This window comes from Aplysia californica, unplaced genomic scaffold, assembly GCF_000002075.1.
Source record: "Aplysia californica isolate F4 #8 unplaced genomic scaffold, AplCal3.0 scaffold00626, whole genome shotgun sequence".
Lineage (NCBI taxonomy): Eukaryota > Metazoa > Mollusca > Gastropoda > Aplysiida > Aplysiidae > Aplysia > Aplysia californica.
The window spans coordinates 367,974-387,240 of NW_004797896.1; the positions used below are offsets into that span (position 1 = coordinate 367,974).

At 37.7% G+C, this 19,267-nt stretch overlaps 1 protein-coding gene across 1 annotated transcript in view; it reads right to left on the bottom strand.

Moving 5' to 3' along the window:
* Positions 1–6,869: 6,869 nt before the first annotated feature.
* Positions 6,870–19,267, bottom strand: part of LOC101851829 (zinc finger protein rotund) — a gene marked incomplete at its 5' end in the record, with an annotated part of 89,159 nt that continues 76,761 nt past the window's right edge. Inside the window, 2 exon segments of the mRNA XM_035972255.1 lie at positions 6,870–15,525; positions 16,121–16,395. Coding sequence (XP_035828148.1) covers positions 15,270–15,525; positions 16,121–16,395 — 531 coding nt within the window.

Here is a 19,267-nt window from a genome sequence, read left to right on the forward strand (position 1 = left end):
AAATAAATTAATTAATTAAATTTTATTTGTTTGTTTATTTATTTATTCATTTATTTATTTGCAAAGTAACAACCATTTTTTCACAGATTCACTCTTGGAATTCTAGGTTTCAAACTTATACATAGTGCATGCTGCCAGTAAAATCCATTTGATTGAGTAAGGTTCGAGTTTGACTGAATTCGATTGTGACCTTCGAAGTCAAATGAGTTTGGTTTTCAAGGTCGCCAGTCGAATCGGTCGTATTGTGCCATAATGGCAGCTGTTGCACCTCCATGATGGAAATTGTTTGGTCCCAACTCAGTTCAACTCAATTCGATTGTCAGTGTTCACTGGGCATTAGCAGACGGTGGACGTTCAAACATGGAGCTACTTTAGAACTATAAAGTTCTATTTGCTCAGTGCTTAGTTTTGAGAAATCTGACGTCAAAATTTTTGAGTTTCAAATCATGTTTCACATCATCCGCAATCTTCCAACTTAGAACAGTGCATGTACTTGTACCTCTCAATCAACATCTCAACCGAATTAGAGTAAAGCAGTCTGCTGCCTGCCCACTATGTGACTACCCCTCAGAGACAGTGGAACGTCATCTGTTCTTCTGCAGAAAACTAACTCATTTGAGGGGATTTTTTCTTTCCAAGGTACCCAACACATCTAACTGCCTCTACTCCTCAAGGCAACAATTATAACAGACATGCAGCTATTACAGAATGGCTTCATGAAGAAGAGTTAACGCTCAGATGCTACTGGTTCGCTAACAACAACAACATCATGTCAAGCTTTTTCGAAGCAGTTTTTTTAAATATCTTGATAACGACTAAGAATTATCTTACGAGTTTGATCAAGCAGATAGCTGAGATAGAGCATTTGGGTTCTGACCTCACATTCTTTAAATATCTGGATAAAGACTTCGAATAATCTTTCGAGTTTGATAGAGCAGAATAGACGATTTAGAAATGACCCCATAGTCTTGAGTAACTCAAAACGACCAACAAAATAAAATGTCAGGCAGAACTACCCCCCCCCCCACACCACCCCCAGGCCCTCAGGGGAGTGCTACTTACTGAAGTGCCTTTCGGCCAGTCCCAAAGGGGGGATATTAACATGTTTTTATGCTCAGTAGAATTGTAAATGGGCTGATTTACCGTCATGCTCATACTGTGCCCGAACAACATAGGGGAAAGTGCTACTTTTTCTTTCCTCATCCTTACTATCGTCATTTTTCTCTACATGTACTTCTTTTAATTGTTTGTCACTCTCTTTTGAACTGCTATTTCCGGGGTGCCTCGATAGTCGAAGCAGACTTTGTGCTGCTGAGGCCAGAGAGGTGAGCAGAGTAAGTCTGATTCCCTGTTTTGAACTTTTCTGTTGACATCCATCCCTTGGCGCTCATTTGACCTACTTATGCAGTAACGAGTGCCGATGTTATTAAAACTAAAACAACGAAGTGGCAATGTACAAGGGCCTTAGTCAAAGGGCGGGAGATTAATTCTCTCAATGCGGGTGGTTGGCGGGAGCTCTGCTGCTGTTTTACTCCTTTCCTTTCGTCAAACTTCTATTGTCTTTATCTCCCCTCCCTCCTTTTTGTGTTCGTTACTCTCTTGTAACACCTCTAATCTTCGGCACTTATATGATCTTTTTGTGTTGCAAGTGCCGTAAAACTCTTACTAAAACTAAAATTCCCTCATTACCGGAGTCTGTGGTGTAGTGGCTTGACGCTACGCTATCATCACACACATGAGACTCAAATTTGATTCCCCAGCGGGGAGAATTTTTATCGAGATTTCGGTCTTTCTGCTGGGATATTACATCCTTCTCAGCCCGGGGTGACCCTATTAGGCTGGGTAGGAAGCTCAGCTCCAACTATAATTATATGAGCGAAATTGTGTCAATTTGTTGGTGGTTGGCGGGTGGTCTGGTGTGGTTTGCTCCTTCTTTCCTAGCTTTTTTGAGTTTGTTGCTCTCCTGTAACACCTCTAATCTTCGGCCCTTATATGACCGTATTGTGTTGCAAGTGCCGTAAAACAGGTACATGTACTAAATCTAAAACTTTTTTTTATAGCAACATGGATTTCAGTCTAGCATAGGTTACCGACCCCCCCCCCCCCCCTTTCCCCCAATTAAATAAAATGAAAAAAAAGTTTTAAAAAATAATGTACTGTTGATCAAGATAACTTTAAATTCAAGAAAAGTAAATAAATAATAACTATTTTCTTTTAATAATATAAATTTTAAAAAAAATAATAATAATAGTAATAATAACAATAATTAATTTAATTTAATTTAAAAGAAAGAAAAAAAGAAAGAAAGAAAGAAAGAAAGAAAGAAAGAAAGAAAGAAAAAGAAAGAACCATAGTGTTGGTCTTTAACTTAAATTAAAAATAAATTAAACTAATATTTATTTGTGCCCATCGAAGAATTTCTCTCAGATGAAAGCTGCATTAAAAACAACAATATGAAAGCCACTCAGATCCGAGAAAGCACCTTGAAGTCATGGGAAAACAACACAAAGCTGGGGGGATTCCTTTTATTTAATTATTAATAACAAAGCATAATTACGCATGTTTATACAGCACATAGAAAAAAGATGTTTCAAATCAAAGACACTAACGTAGTCACAACACGTATAAAAGGTTAACCTAGTACTTTAGAATTTCTTATTTCTCAGTCTTCAATAACTCCCCCCAAAAAACAGAAAGTCCCTTTTCTTGCAAAACAAAAAATATACAGAAAAAGAGAAACATTACAACATGAACAGCTTTGTTTTATTTATAGAAAAAGACCAACGGCCAATTGACCACAAGGGGCAGAGAATATAGCACGACTTGCATCAGTTTGTAACATGAATGCTAGTACAATGTACCTATCTCTGTCCCCCAAAAAAACGTTTAAAAATTCGTCACATTATAAACCTTTTCTGTTAAAATTCCACAAATGTATGACAACGATTCGACGTTAAACGGAAATAAAGAGAAACAAACAAACAAACAAACAAACACAATTTTTTAAAAATTGATAATAATTATAATAAACAGAAAAAAATATAACAAAAACCGAACATGTGTGTCAGAAAGAAAGAAAAAATCTATATCTGGCATACGATAAGTCAGAACTTTTCGAATCACACTTGCTGTTTCTAAAAACATTGTCAATAAAGATTTTCAAGGTACATGTATAACCTTGCAACTTCCTTCGTCTTTAATTAAAGATATAAAGTATAGATCTAGATCTATTACATTAGCATTTCGATTCTCCGATAACTGCGGTCAACGACCTTCTCTTTTGGACTGCAACAAGCACTGAAGTTAATGCTGTTATTTTCAAACAAAATCTAACATGAAAAAAGCAATCTTAACAAATTGAAACAAATAGAGGGCAATTCAGTTCAACCAGGGTAGCACAAATTCTCTTTGAAGACATTAAGAAGGAAAGTATAGTCATTGCACATTGGTAATCTCGTAATTAACGTGTTTTGCATGTAATCGGAAAAGACAAAAAAAAAAAGAAGTTAAAAAAAAAGAATCACGAACAGCTAGAGTTTACGCATTACTTGGAAATATAGCGAGACGGAAGAGGAAGTACTGAGAGAAGATATCATCCCCAGTTCAAAATACTAAATTAAATCATTGTTGAAAGCGTAATTGAATGTTCTGCAAATAAACATAATATAATGAAATATGTGAACAAAGTAGTACTCGACGAAACAAAAAGCACCGATTGATATAATATGCAGTCCTGTACAATTGGGGAATTAGTGTGTCCTTCGTCTCTCTTCAATAAAGCATTGTATCTCAAGGTTTTTACTTCCATCGCTGTAGTTGTAGTAAAGAAAACAATCAAAATTCTATCGTTTTCAGCAATAAAAATAACTGTTTCATTTTACTTTTATGGGCCGTCCTCGCCTTTCTTTGTCTGATTACGTCAAAGAACCACATTCTAGGAAAATTCTGATTTTCGAATTATTGTGCATAATAATTTCTTAGGGATTTTAAAACAACTGCTTCACCAAATTAACGTAGATCTATAAGAGTATGACTTGATTCTAGTGACCACTTCACCTACATAAATAATTAATGTACAGTAATTAAAGCAAACAGACTCCTTGGTTCTTAATCGTGACTGTGACTGTCTTTTCCCCTGTTACGATCTCTTCGAAAAATCTAGAATATTTCGGAACTGGTTTGCCTGCTGAGGCCAAACCAAGCCTAAGGGAGTACAACAGCCCAACAGAACGACAGATCAGCCACTCTACCTTTAAAAATAATAAATAAATAAATAAATAAATAAACGAATATATAAACTTCCCCACACGGACATCGATCTCACGTCTTCTGCATACAGGGTGAAGAATCTAACCATTCCACCGCAGACACCGGTTTTTACGTTATCGCACAGTTCCTACGAAAAGAAATCTACCAAAGAAAAAAACAAACAAACAAATAAACAAACAAACAAACAACAAAGCCTACCTCTTAAATAATACAAATGTAGTCTGATGCTAGTTCTAATAAATGTCCATCTTCTATTTATGAAGAGGAGGCAATGTTTTATCGACTGTGCATTATTAGTCCAACTTAATGTAAGAAATAAAAATAACTTAAAAAAAAAAAAAGTAATAACCCACAGAATAGTGTCACTTAGTAGTTAGTCAGACGGTAGATCTTTGTGAAAACATCAAACTCATCGGAAGAGACACTGATCAAATGTTGTTGCTTTGTTGGTTTTTTGGGGTGGTTTTTTTTTCTCGAGAAAGTCCTGCTGGAACGTATCATGGACAGTTACAGTACAGGCCCTGGGTGAACATTTCTCTGGTGCAAGAATATTGGACACGCCCACTTAAGTAGATGCACTCAACTTGTTCTCTTTTTTTCACTTTAGGTGATTAATGAACCAAGAGCCAGCTGGAGAAACAACAGTAGGTCTGCAGTCTTACTTCCTTGTTCAATTTACGAGAGACAGGTGTTTTTGTAGTCAGCTAAAGAGATAGGTTAAACTTCCAAACCAAACCGTGTGTTTTTGTTTGTTTTGGGTTTCTTTTTTTTCTTTCAAAAAAGGTTTTTTTAAGTGTTGGGGGAAAAACCCCAATACAAATCATATAACTACAAAACAAAACAAAACAAAACATAAAAAAGAAGAAAAAATACCCCGAAAAGATGAACATTACTATCAGCGAAGGTGATATCATTTCAGAGACATAATATTCTTCGATTTTTTAAGTCTAAACGACTATACCACCACCACCAGAACAGTTTGGAAATAAGTTACAACAATGAAGTACTACAAGGGCGGAGAAAAAAGAAATGACAATTATTTAATCCAAGTACTGGGCTAACAGGTGAAAAGCAAGTAGTCAGTAACCCTGAATGAAACTCGATAATAAATGGAAGTACCGGGCGTTATGGACAATTCTATCAGATGTAGTAAATTACTGTTTCGAATCACCATCCCTTCCCAGACTGTAGACTAAAATTGTAATAATAACATAACTAACCGCATTCAATTTAGATTTACTGATCAAGCCAGAATTGTGCAGCGAGTCGGGACGACGTAAAAAAATGAAATCACAAAACGAATGAAATAATTTTAAAAAACAAACAAACAAAAAAACTTACTTTGTTTTTCTCAGGACAAAGTTGGGGAAAACAAGGGTCTATAACCACGTGGTTTTATGTGCTTTATGAGAAAACAAACAACTTTATGAACAGGAACCAACAAAATAAAAACAGTTTATTATTCCTTTTTTTTTCTCCTTTAAGTTACTGACACAATTTACCAAACGGCTGTAACGTAACCGTTCTGTGTGGATGCTACCACAGATGTGTGACGTCAAACGAACCATTGCCCTTAGTGATAAACTGAAAACAAGGGCTTTGTTTTCTATTTCTAATAAACAGGATTATTTATTTCGAACCCAAAATCCTCTGTGACAAATTTACAGAGCGTCCAAATGTTTACTCACGCATTTTCTGTAACGGGGGATGCTGGGGTCAAAGTTGAATAGATTAATTAGCACGAAGTGTTCCTTTCAAAGATACAGTTAGGAATGGCGCAGTACTTAGGGGGTCTAAAAATTGGTGGTGTAGCCGCCTGAAATTTAGAAGAAAAAAAAACCCTCAACCCAACCCAACCCAAACTGAAACAATAATCTCCGTTATTCAAATAAATTGTAAAGGGCGGGCTAAAACGTATCGGGGGAGGGGAAAAGGGGTGGGGGTGGGGTTGACTGCGAAAATAGGACACATTTCAATAAACCACACTAAGCAATAGACAAATATCGCTATAACATGAATAGTTTATACAAGTTGAAAGAGAAACTATTTGTGCAATGCATTATAATATGAAGAATATGACGAATTAAAAGAAAAACGAAACAGGGAACAACAAAACATCCGTTCTATGCCCTAAACATTGATGAAAACATGAGTTACGCCTCGCCAAAGTTTGGAAACACGTGGTTCTCACAGAGAGTGTAAATAAATCAACCATAAAGACATATAATATTGAGCAAAAATAGGTTGACATGACCCTCCTTTAGTCATGCTCACTGGTTCCATCATTCATCACAATGGGGGTATGAAAACAGTGGACAGTGGACAGTGACCGGGGGGCAGGGGTTGAGATAGACCTAGGCCCACGGCGTAAGAAACACAAGACGGACACCTCTATGGGACCTAGTGTGATTATCTGCCTGATATTTTTCATTTTTAATTTCTAAAACCCTTTCCTTACTCTGCCCGAGACTCTGAAACTCTGTGATAAGACTTACTTTTACTTTTGTGATGAGACTACTACAAGTATATTATAAGTGTATAGCAGTTCTGGTAGCAGAGGGGTGTAACTGCAAAGACAGTCTGATTTTTTCTTTCTTTATTTCTTTGGGTTTTTTCTCTTTATTTCTTGCTTTTTTCCCCCTTTTTTTTATTTGTACAAGGAGGGGAGGGAGTGTGTTACGGTCACAGCGCAGTAGACGCTGAGAAAGGGAATACAGACTAGGAGTCTTATGGCGTGCTACCAAAAGTCAAGAGGTTCCAAATGCAATGCAGAAGGTACACAGAAAGATCATCTCAATTTTATCCCACTTCTTGTTCACGTTGCAAGGACACCTATATTCCGCAGCAAATCTTTCTAGATCTTTACTCGTTTTTTTGTTTTATTTCCTTTTTTTGGCGTGTTTCCTTTTCGTAAAATCGAATTAATGTTAACTGACCTCAAAACATGGTTTTCTACTGGAAAAATAGCTGAATGCGCAAAAAATGAAACCAACAATACTCCCAATTAGTGAATGCCTAAACACTACATACACGTCCTTAAGTCCTGTCCTAACAACGCGTCTGTTTCTTTCGAAATTACTTTTAGACGGACAATAGCGGAACGCTTACTTTCAAAATTCTGTGAACACTCACTGTGAAATTTGTCTTTCCTAACTAACGCTTTCTTTGATATACGCATTGCAGAGCCTTTTTTTATTTTTTATTTTCTTATTTAGTTACGAAGATAGACTGATATTACACCAAAAATAAATGAAACAAAGAAAAGTCGAAGAGACATTTCAATAGAAATGCAGATAGACATAATTATGAAGAATCGCTTAGAAATGTAGAAGTGGCTAGTTGCTGCAATCAAAGTGGCTTTATGATAAGTATAACACGTCTAGCTAACTTCTTTATAGTGTCTATTTCTAAAGGTATGAGATGTTGAGTCCAGACATTCGATGTAAAATAAGCCATCTTATCCATTCCATTGTTTTCATTAATTAAAAAAAACTAAAGTAAAAATAACAAACTTATAAGAACTTCATTCCGGTGCCAAGTCTTCAAACTCAAAAGAGTTGCTCATTTTCTCATGTAAAGTCTCAAAAGCTGCCTTGTATAAATCAAACACGCGTTGGAAGATAATGGGACCCTGCTTCTTTCTAATTTGAGCTCTCATGTGCTGCCATCCAGTCTTCCAACACTATGGCGCCTGATAGTGTACCCAGAACAAAATCTAGAAATGTATCTTCTATAAACGTTTGACTCTTCGCCATCCTATCTTGAAGGATCATTTGAAATCATGTTTTAATTTAATTTAATTTTTGTTTCTAATTTGTAATTTTTAAATATATATATTTTTGGGGGTAGGTATTTTTCTGTCTGTCTTGCTCCCCCCTGCACTAAATGAAGGCCATGGTCTCGAAGAGTTTCTTTTCATTAAAACCAAAGCATCTTTTTCTACCCTCTCATAGTATAATATTTACCCTTTGACAATAGTTGCTCTTCAGACATCCTCGAGCTTCTGGCATTACCCCCGGGGAGACTGCCGTATCTATTTCTTCCCTATTGTGACGCCCATGTTTTTAAACGATACAGATTCGAACTTACAAGAAACAATAAAGCTGGATGAAAACCACCCATTTACTTTATGCTTGACATTTCTTTTTTTTTTTTTTTTTATTGAAAAGCTGATTTAACGAGAAAATCCAAAGTTTGATTGATACGAATAGTTCCCGGTCAGCGTTGTGTTCACTTGGAGGTCAGATTTACAGCCTACGTCTCCACAGATAGTTCACCGACTGCTGAGAACGACAGAAGCGCTATCAGATCAGAAATGCCGACAAAGTAGACAGAAATAAAGGATAGCCACTTGTTGCTGAGAACCATAAGACAGTTAACCTTGACGCCAGGGCATTATTCTCAGAGCCGAAGGACAAGGAAAAAACACACCCCGCAACATCCTAACCTTATTCATGTATCATCAAAACAAAACTGATATAATTGCTACGCTAGTGGTAATGGATTCGACAATTAGAAAGGAAAAAAAAGGAAGAAAGAAAGACGCCAAAGGATCAACTGGACAGACATTCATAATTCCGTTTTAAACTAATACTATTCGCAATGTTTGTTGGGGATTTTTTTTTCTCCTTGATCAAAGCAGGTTGTTGAGCTAAGTTAACGTTAAAATTTGTGGTAGACGTGAACAATGACTGACATTTTGTATGAAAGGTCTCAGTATTCTCGACATTTCCCCCCATGAAATTAAGACATCAAAGGAAAGAACGCTCAATATTAAGTCTACACCGAATAGAATTATAATCAAATAACATTAAAAAGATGCATATTAAATTAGTTTGATAAAAATATTACACGAAACAAATCTCTGCATAAACAATCACATACAGAGTAAACAACAACGATCACAACGAATGATAAATAAGTCGACTGAGGTGCTGTTAAACGCCACATTGAACTTTCCAAAAACACACTTTCAAATTCAACAAGAACAGAAAATGTTACACCATCAAAACACGAATGCATCAATGATTGCTGGCGGGAGGGAAAAACCAACAGTAAGTAAGTAATTAACAGAGTGACAAAATTAATTAGTAAATTTTCAAAACATTATTTTTAAAAATAAAACAACAACAATAACAACAACACAGAAACAATAACATCAGATTCCCCGCTCAGACTCACAGCTTCACCAACCTTAAAACAGAAGCGAACTAAATCTGTATGGCAGATCATTTACACAACAGGAACCGTTGGACAAGATCATCTATACAGGTAATCCAATATTTTATAACGTATGTATGTCTATGCCATACCAAAATTATGAGGATGAGCAAAAGAAAAATGTAAATGTGTAGACGCTAGGTCTAAGTGCACACTGCCACCACTAGTGAGTGATACTCTCTAAGACAAACGGTGATGAGAACATGGTACAACATTCGTGTGATCATTTTTCGTCATTATATCAAGGGCAAGAAACAACAAGAAGAGAGAAGGGATATTCAATAACGTCTCAACCAAAATACAGAACCACAATTCGCCATTGTCTCTGCACCACTGCCCAGTTCAAAACAGAGAGTTATAATAATTTAGTATAGAACATCGAGTCAAGGAACAGTTGCCATTGAAGCAGCGGTTGCCATGGGGACTGGAAGGAAATGACGTCAGAGGTCGCGCTGACGAGGCACGATAGGGGGCACCCTTAACCTCAGTTCTTCCCAGCCAGTTCAAGATCAGTCCCTTTCAATCTCCATAGCAACCGCTTCGCTCATTAAAATTCAACAAATCCAGAGGCAAATTTTGTCCAGCGACATATGAACTGATAACTCTTTAACTCGCGCGGACGCTGAATGCTTTCCCGTTCCTGTGTCTGTCTCGAAGGAAATAAAATAACAACAGTATCAATCATAGAAACACCTTCAAAGAAACATGGAGCACAAAACTAAATAGTATCATTTATCAAGATGGGATCAGGAAGAATGAGTAGCTTATAATGTAATAATAGTAATAATAATAATAGTAATAATAATGTAACTGTGGTTTGCCTCGAATCTGTTACAGCAATGAGGCTGCGCTTTAGAATTGAAGAGATGTAAGCTGCAGTAGAAATACAGTCGATGAGTTTATGGAAGAGTTGTAGTTTGAGAACGTACAATAATAAACAGACATAATATAATTTAAGTATGAAATCACCCTCGTCTAGCTCTACTGACTCATCTCATTACACCCAATTGAATAGTTTTTGTGTGTGGGTTGGGCCGAAAAAGTCAAGCACGTATACCATACGTAAGTACATACGTACATACGTACATACACACTCACAACAGACACACACACACATACATGCACGCATACGACATACCTACATAGCAACAAGAAAAGAAGTCACAGGAATAGTTGATGTAGTAATATGTACAAGACGTCGGACAGAGAACATGATCCAAAATGCCAAGAAGGGACAATGATGATACGTGAAGTAAAATTGTTAGTACAAAGTACCGATAATATAACACAGTCAACACGCTTAAGAAACACAATCAATCTCTTCGCGATGGTGAAGAGTGGCCGGGCCGAGCTACCACATTCTATCACTGATCACAAGAAATGAAAGAGAATTCCGGGGACAACATGCAAACCAATAATATTATCTGTAGAACACACAAAGGAAATATGAAAAATCACATATAGGCGCTAGTTCTATCCACAATCTAACGCTAATCACCACAAGAAGTTACTAACACAAAGTTACAGACCATAGCAATACGAGAAACCAGAAACAATCTTTGAACATGTAAAACTTTCCGGAAATTTTCGTTGGTTCCACTGACCACAAAGCAAAACTAATCACTGGGATTTTACGTCGGATAAAGACACACATACGCATATACGTGGCGTGCGCGTCTGAAAGAATCTTATTCATTCCGAATAGCTTTCTTTTGTGACCAAACCTGAATTTCGGACGTATTCGCAACAGTCCAGTGGAATTTGATCTATATGTTCATAAATTGTTTCTGTTTTTTCTTCTTCAAGTTCCATTTAACACGCGCGATACGTTGCCCTGCTTTGCAACTCGTCCTGTCTCAAGGTAAAATTAATGTCTGCAGTAATAGATTCTGAAACGCTCAAAACGTCATTCGCAATGACGCTTTCTACAGTTCTGACACTTCTCAGAGCTAAATAATCAGAACAGAGAACCGAAGCCACGCTTCTAATTCAAACTGTGTCGACCCAAATGGCTTATGGGTTTGTTTTGCACCATGTTTGTTGCTTTTCCCTTTTGCGCTGTGTGCTCCATGGATTGCCTCAGGGTTGACTGTTTTCCCCTTTGTCATTGCGTGAGAGAGACGACTGACAGGCCTGCCTGAACTGGCTGGAAAGAACTGAGGTTTTAAGGGTGCCGCTATCTCGTGCTCGTCATCGCGATAAAAAGATTTGAACCATGCCAGGGTGTCTCATCTCACTGTTACAAGACCTCACCATTAGACAGAGAGTCTCCATTCGGCGCAGTGATCACAGGGCAAAGGGGGAAAGCAACAAACAACAGCTACGTCTAACGCTGGATCTTCCTCAAGATCACCGCATTCCTCGGACTGCCTGTGGGGTTTGGGGGGTAGATATCCTAGTCTTCCTGATACTTCAACTGATGTAGCCCATCCTGCGAGTAGCTCAACAGCTACCAGGTGCTACCTTCACGTTCTCCGCTACATCCTCCTCCACTGGATGTAGCCTGCACTATGGTAGATGATTTTTTACACCCCTCTCAACACAGGGGCGGAGACTGAACTAGATTTTGTCCCTAGTCTTCAATAAACAATCATTTCGTTTATCTCATAATAATCGTTTGACAATTCTAATGTAAGGTAGGGGCATGCTGCTTGCCCCACATATATCTTAACACAATGACTTTAACGTTCACATGAAAGAAAACTACTTTGTAAGAGTACCGTTTCCCTATCTTTGTCTTTCAATATCTTCAAACCAAACTGTAGAAACTAATACACTTCCACGGCTTATACTCGTGTCAGAAGTGACCAGATAGGATCTAGAGATGAATTAACGATTCACTAGAGACAAAAGTAACAGTGAAAAATAAAGAAAAAGCCAAGCTTACATCGTTCTTGGACGCACGTGTGACTACGGACACATACAAATAAGGATTGGAAAAAAATATAAACGAAACAAAAGATGTAAGAGAAAACGGCCCTCCTGAATAAAAAGTGATAAATAAAAGACAATAGCTCTCATTTTTATAGTAGACAAAACATTCGTAGAGAATACGACTGAGCGTCATCCAGAAAGTAAACTTACAACTTCTGAAAACACATTTTCACAGGAAAATGAAAAGTGTGTCAAAAAATAAAAACACAACAACCTTGATGTAGTTTTAGCTCCTTAGAAAGATCACAATTTTTTGTATGTCTGGAATTAGGGATTTCTCAGTGACAATGCAAACGTGGCAGTGATATGGGCAAGTTGATAAGGGAAAATTATATACCACGAATAGCAACTGAAGGGGTCGCATTGCCCACAACTGAGAAGGAATCCTTCCGGACTTAACGATGTGGTTTTAGCACATTTTTGTTAATATCAATAATATAGCAAATTATTACAGACGAATTCTCAAGTATAAATGGATTTTGTCCATAAATTTTGCCAGTGTAAAATAAATTTACAGTTTTTAAGATGATGTATTTCTTCTGTCTCCTTAAAAATATAAATTTGTACATGAGCTGACAAGAAAGGATGGGTGTCGTTCGCCTCTTTTACTGTGTATAAAGTGAAGAATATTCCTTTACTTGAAAAAAATGAAACAAAACTATAATTGTAAAACAGTTAAGGCAAAATAATATTAAAAACCATACTGAGCGTCAAATATTATAAGACCGGGTGTCTCTAGAATATTTCTCAAGAGCTTAAAAATATTTAGCACCATCGACTTGACCATTTAAATTAAACGTGGCTCAGATCAAAGGCAAGCCACATAAAAAAACCACAACAAATCAACATTTATATTTCGTTATTGTAGTACTGCCACTTCCAGAAATTCCTCTGATATGAAGCAAAAAATTGACTCAAGCATTGTAGAATAATACTGTCTCCGTGTGTGCAATATTTTTCCAACTTCTCCATCAGTATAATGAACAACAAAACTTTGAAGTGAACGAGTAAGGGAATTGACAAGAACTCGAAGGGGAACTTAATATCAAACACATTCCACTGTGTTTGGACATGATTTTTGTGATTCGGTAAAAATCTCTTTGTACAAATATATAGCGATGTGTAAAGGTCATACAAACACGGCCATCAAACCTTAAATATTGGTGTCGTTCTTCTCCTTATAGTACATCAACATTGCATTGAGATGACATTCTGAAAGATTTTAAAATGCACCGCTGCTGCGACAGGTGGCTTTGTCCCCCCGCAATTATGACAAGAGAAACACTCGAATACCTCGCAGGAACGCCTTCTGCGCAATTTGTCGTTTTTCTTTTTCACAATTAGCAAATATTATTTTGAACACAACCAGATCATGGCGTATAACTGCCACCCCCACCCCCCTTAACATGTCTGATTAACAACATAAAGACATGCTCGTTTCAAAGTTCCCATGGGCAGATCACTGTATAGTAGCTTCCTATTCCCAAAAGTAAAAGAAAATAACTATTAAATACTGAACTTTCCTATCCTCAACGTTAAGTAAACGACTCCTCAAAATCTTACCAACGCCTTGTCTTCATCTCTACAGGCGTGATATGGTTTGGGAGTTTAATGAAACTGTGATACAAAAAGAAACGAAACCACTTTCTTGGAAAGAAAACGTATAGCTTTAAGACAATCTTTTTCAGGTCTATAGCAATAATGATAAAGTTTCATTAAAGTGCTTTTGTTTATAATCAAAGAAAATAAAAGAAGAGATAGATAACAGAGTAAGTAGTTTTCTAGTTTTTGACTTGTGTTAAACTGTCTTGGGATCTTAAGAAAAAAAAAACAGCTCACAGACAAAAATACTATAACTATTGCGCTCAAGAAGTTGGAAACATTTTTTTTTCTTTGTCTTTGGTCAAATGATAAGACAAAGAAGCATGTTTTACTCGTAGTATCAACGTTTTAAAATACTACTTAAAAAAAAAAAACGCATTTATTTCCCACTTTATAAAACAAAGGAATTATTTCGTAACCCAAAAATTCTAGCGCCCCTTTTAGCGTAGCTTAAAGCTATTCCCATAGGAAGAAACATACCGTGTCCGACCACGAAATGATAATAATAATAATAATAATAATATGAATACGTCATAAGTATTAAATAGTCTTGCAGCATTCTACTCAGTACGTAAACCTCCCCACCCAAAAAGAAATGAACCGTCGGTAATTTGTAGACAAAAGAGATCAGCCGCCGTTGAAAAATTCGTTGCAAAATACACTACTTCTACAGAGTAGCTGCGTCCGGCGACAGATTGTTTCTATCCACAAACACCCACCACACACCCAAATTGTGTTGTCTCCTGTGGTCAAACGCTATCACCAGAAGGTAGGGTAGCGATGGTCGTGGGCGCAAACCGTCTAACTCATAGCATTTGTAAAATTAGTGTTTGGGTTTTAAGGCCCTTATCAACATTACCAAGTTATCAAAAGTTATAGCTTTCCATTCTTAAAAGAAAAAATACGTGTTTAAAAGAAAAAAATATGGATAAAAAAGACCGTTTGATTTTTCAAACTGGAACAATTGATATCTTCTATCAAAAGAGGTACTTAACTTCTATTTCATATTATGGCGAAACAAAAATCTCATTTAAAACTTTACTGGGTTTTTTTCCAGTTGAAATATGCGCATTTCAAATGACTAGTTCCGAGTCTGTAAGGACTTGAAACTTAAAAAAAAAAAAATGTAATAGAATCTTTAATTTAAAAACTGGTTAGAAGGTTTGCGCCTGGTTCCATCGCGCTATGAAAAGTGCAGGAAGAGGAATTGTATCGGGAACAGTCTAGTCGATGTCCAGAGAAGACTAGGCCAGCCTGGAACCGGCTGTAGGGGCAGGGTTGAAGCTTGGCATCTGCTGGGAGGCGTAGTTTTTTATATGCTGCAGGCTCAATAGAGAGTTTGCGATCATCGATTCCCGGGGGACGCCCATGTTCAGGTTGCGGTCCGGAGCGTCCGCCTTGCGTCCGAAACCGATGGGGTCGTAGGGGAAATATCTGGGCGACGCCATGGAAGAAATGTGGGGGAGGGGGGAGCTCAGGCTGTTGTGGCTCAACCCCGGGCTGTGGACGGGACGGTGGGGGTGGGGGAGGTGGGGGAGGCGGGGGAGATTGGGATTGGGGGTAGAGAGGAGATAGTTTAGTATACATGTGATGTGGTGTTGCGTAGTGTGGTGTAGTGTGTTGTGGTGTGTTACGGTGTGGTGTGGTGTGGTGTGGTATGGTATGCTATGCTACGGTATGGTATGGTATGGCATGGTATGGTATGGTATAGAGCCAAGTTCTCCCATGTTAAGGGATTAATGTTAAGATCTATCAAAGACATTTTCATGGTGCCTTTATGGCGTTTTTTCGTCTATGAATCACAGTACACTAGTTTTGATTGGTTCATGATTCAACGACCAAAGGTTTTGATTGGTTCATGATTTAGTGTACACCGGCTTTGATTGGTGCATGAATCAGTGTAAATTGTTGCATTATTCAGTGTAAATTTTTTTGATTGGTTCACGATTCAGTGTCAAAGGTTGTGAATGGTTCAGGATTCAGTGTAAACTGTTCTGATTGGTTCACGACTCAATGCACATAAACAACTTTGATTGGACCGGTTTTGATTGGTTCACGACTCAGTGTAAACGGTTCTGATAGGCTCACCACTCACCTGTAGTGATATCCGGGGCCAGAGGAAGAACTAACAGTATTGGCTGCAAAGGGAGACAATGGCATGAAGGCGGACGAAGGCGCACCCCCTTTACTGCATGAGCTGGCCCCCGTGGGGTTCATGCTAAGGTCAGAGGGAGTGGACTTATCGGGGAGCCGGGCCCCAATGAAGTCGCGGTCCACCAAGTCCATAGGCTCCTGTTTGATTGGCCGAGTCATAATCTTGGGCATATTCTCCTGGGAGTGCTTGGCCATATGGCGGGTTAGGTACGTTTCCTGGGGAGACAGAGAGCAATAGCAGATATAAGTACGTGTTTTAGTGAGTGTTTTACGGTGCATGTGAGACAATTAGGTCGTACATTATGTGCTGAAGATTAGGGGTGATAATAGAGAGTAACATACGAAATATATTTTTTTTTAAATTAAAGATTAATTTAAAAATGAATAAATAAAAAAAGGGATGAGATGAAGATGGTGATGACGATGACGATGATGATGATGATGATGATGATGATGATGATGATGATGATGATGATAAAGGAGGAGAGGTAGGACGATACACGTTAAAGTGGAGAGAAAGAGAGAAACCACACTGGAACACTCGCCAACCGCCCACGTAGGCGCTGTCTGTTAAATAAATGATTGCTTTACACTGGAGAAACGACAGAACAAATTTGCCGCACCCCGCGCAATCGCGTCATTAGGGCTAAGGGGATAAATTAATGCTCTACACAAAGCACAACTGCATGTGACACAAACCAGCCTTTTAACACAATATCGGGCAAATTTGACAGACGTGCGTTCAGAAATATTGTGGTTCAAAAAAAGAAAAAAGAGAAGAAAAAAAAAAGAAAGAAAGAAAAAGAAAGAAAGAAAGAAAGGGAAAAAAAGTTAGGTGTTATTGAGAAATGCGGAAAAATTGTCATAGATTATCAATTGAGGCTGCTCAAGTGCGGAGACAAAACAATTAATGATGCCTTGAGGTTCGCTCGACTTTGATCATTATGACCTGTTTTATCTCACGTTCAAAACAAAACAAACAAAAAAGAATAACCCCCCCCCCAAAAAAAAAAAAAAAAAATCCTTTTAAAGAAAAATGTTGAGCCTAGATAGATCTAACTCATGGATTAAAAAAACCTTTTTTTTTTTGCTGTTGTGGTTGTTTTTGTTTGTTTGTTGCGTGTGTTTTTGTTGTTTTTTATTCCTCAAATTCTTTATTTATCTAGAGGGTCGCCTTGACCTCTTGGTGGCACAAGTTTCCCGTCCCTATCATCGTCATCAATGTCTTCCTCACCCCCGGGTCGGGGTACAGGCCACGTACAAGCAAACACTTTCCTCCTTCCTTATCCAGGGATAGCATCTTTATAATATTATTCCACGTCTTCCCACTATTTTGTGCACACACAATCCCAATCGATAGATAGAAATTATTTAAGGGGTGGTTTGTACCGACCCTACATGTTAAATAAAGCAAATTTGGTCACTGTGGGACCCATTCCAGGAGACAGACGGAGTTGGGTTTCTTTCTTCTTCTTTTTCTTGTTCGTTTTGTTCTTTTTCCTGTTCTTCTTTTTGCTCTTCTTGTTCTTCTTTTCTTTTTTTGCTCTCTTTCTTCTTTTCTTTTCCTCGATATACATGTATATAGCTTTCCCAGTCGTTGGATGTTGCTTCTCGGATCATTCTCGGAGTGGTTGGTAGGCCGTTTCTCTGCTGTGGTTTGCTCTCTTCCTTTCCCATCAGTATTATGCTATCCTCCTTCAGAACGTACTTATGTATGTGACTTCCTGCATATGTGAGGCAGCGTGGTGGAATCAGGCTCTCGTCAAAATAATCAAAGTGAAGAAACTTGCATTTTTCCGCAGGTTTGTGAATTTTTATCAAATTTTTGTTTTTTGGCTCAACACTTTTCATGCCCAATAAAGAACTCATTTCTCTGTGGATTTTTCTTTAAAACTTTGATTAAAGGCACAAAATATAAATTTTCAGTTACCACAGACTCTTAAGCTAAGGAAATAACTAATCTTTGGCGGCCATTTTCTCACTAATTTTACCCCTGAAAATAGGTGACCTCCTTCATTTGCAAATATCTCGACTTGTATTCTAGATAAATGGATATTTTTTCATCCAAATAAAGACAAGTGAACAAACTTTAAGATGATACCAATAACTCTACATGCCCAAAAATTGACGAGAGCTTGATTCCGCCACGATGCCTCACATATTGTAAGGTGTTTAGTGCCTGGGTGCTAGGGGATATGCGAAGGGTATAATTGGTCGCTTATAAGCACAAGGGGGCTATCCCCAAAAATGCTGTTTTGAGCAAATCGAAGTTAAATTTTTTGCCCCTTGTTCAGTTTCTTTAAAAGACAAGGAGAGTTTTCTCTATAACCAAACAAATATTCACACCACTCAAACCAAACTTCTCCTATAGGTAGAGCAAATTCCCACATTTTAGTGTAGATCAAGGCTTCTGGAAACCACCGAAATCTGGGTTAGTAGGTTTGTCCTTAAAAGCGACCAATTATGCTAACGTCCTCCAGAAGTTACTTTTGTATGTGACTGATGCATATTATTGTGAGGTGTTTAGTGCCTGGGTGCTTGGGGAAATGCTAAGGATATAATTGTGTCTATGTACTTCTCTTTACTCAAACGTCAATATTTTACCCTCCTTATTAAAACAATATCCTAACCTTTGTAAGGACTTGCTTGTGTATATGACTTTCTGCATAATTATATGGCAGATGTGTGTCTTTATGAGTTTGGTGTCTCAGTGTTCCTTATCTTTCCTCAAACAAACAACCCCCCCCCCAAAAACAAAACAAAACAACAAACAAACAAACAAACAAACAAACAAACAAACAAACAAACAAAACAAACAAAACAAAAAACTTCACCATTGTTAAAAACCCTGGACCAGGACTTGCTTGTGTATATTACTTTCCGCATATATGGCAGATGTGTGTCTTTAGTTGTTTGGTGTCTGAGTGTTTGGAGGTGTGCTAGTATTGTCTCGATGTCTTCATCTTTCCTCAAACAAACAACACCCCCCCCCCAAAAAAAAAAAAAAAAAAACACACACAAAAAAAACACACCATTTAAAAAAAACGTCACCATTGTTCAACAGCCCTGGAGCAATACTTACTTGTGT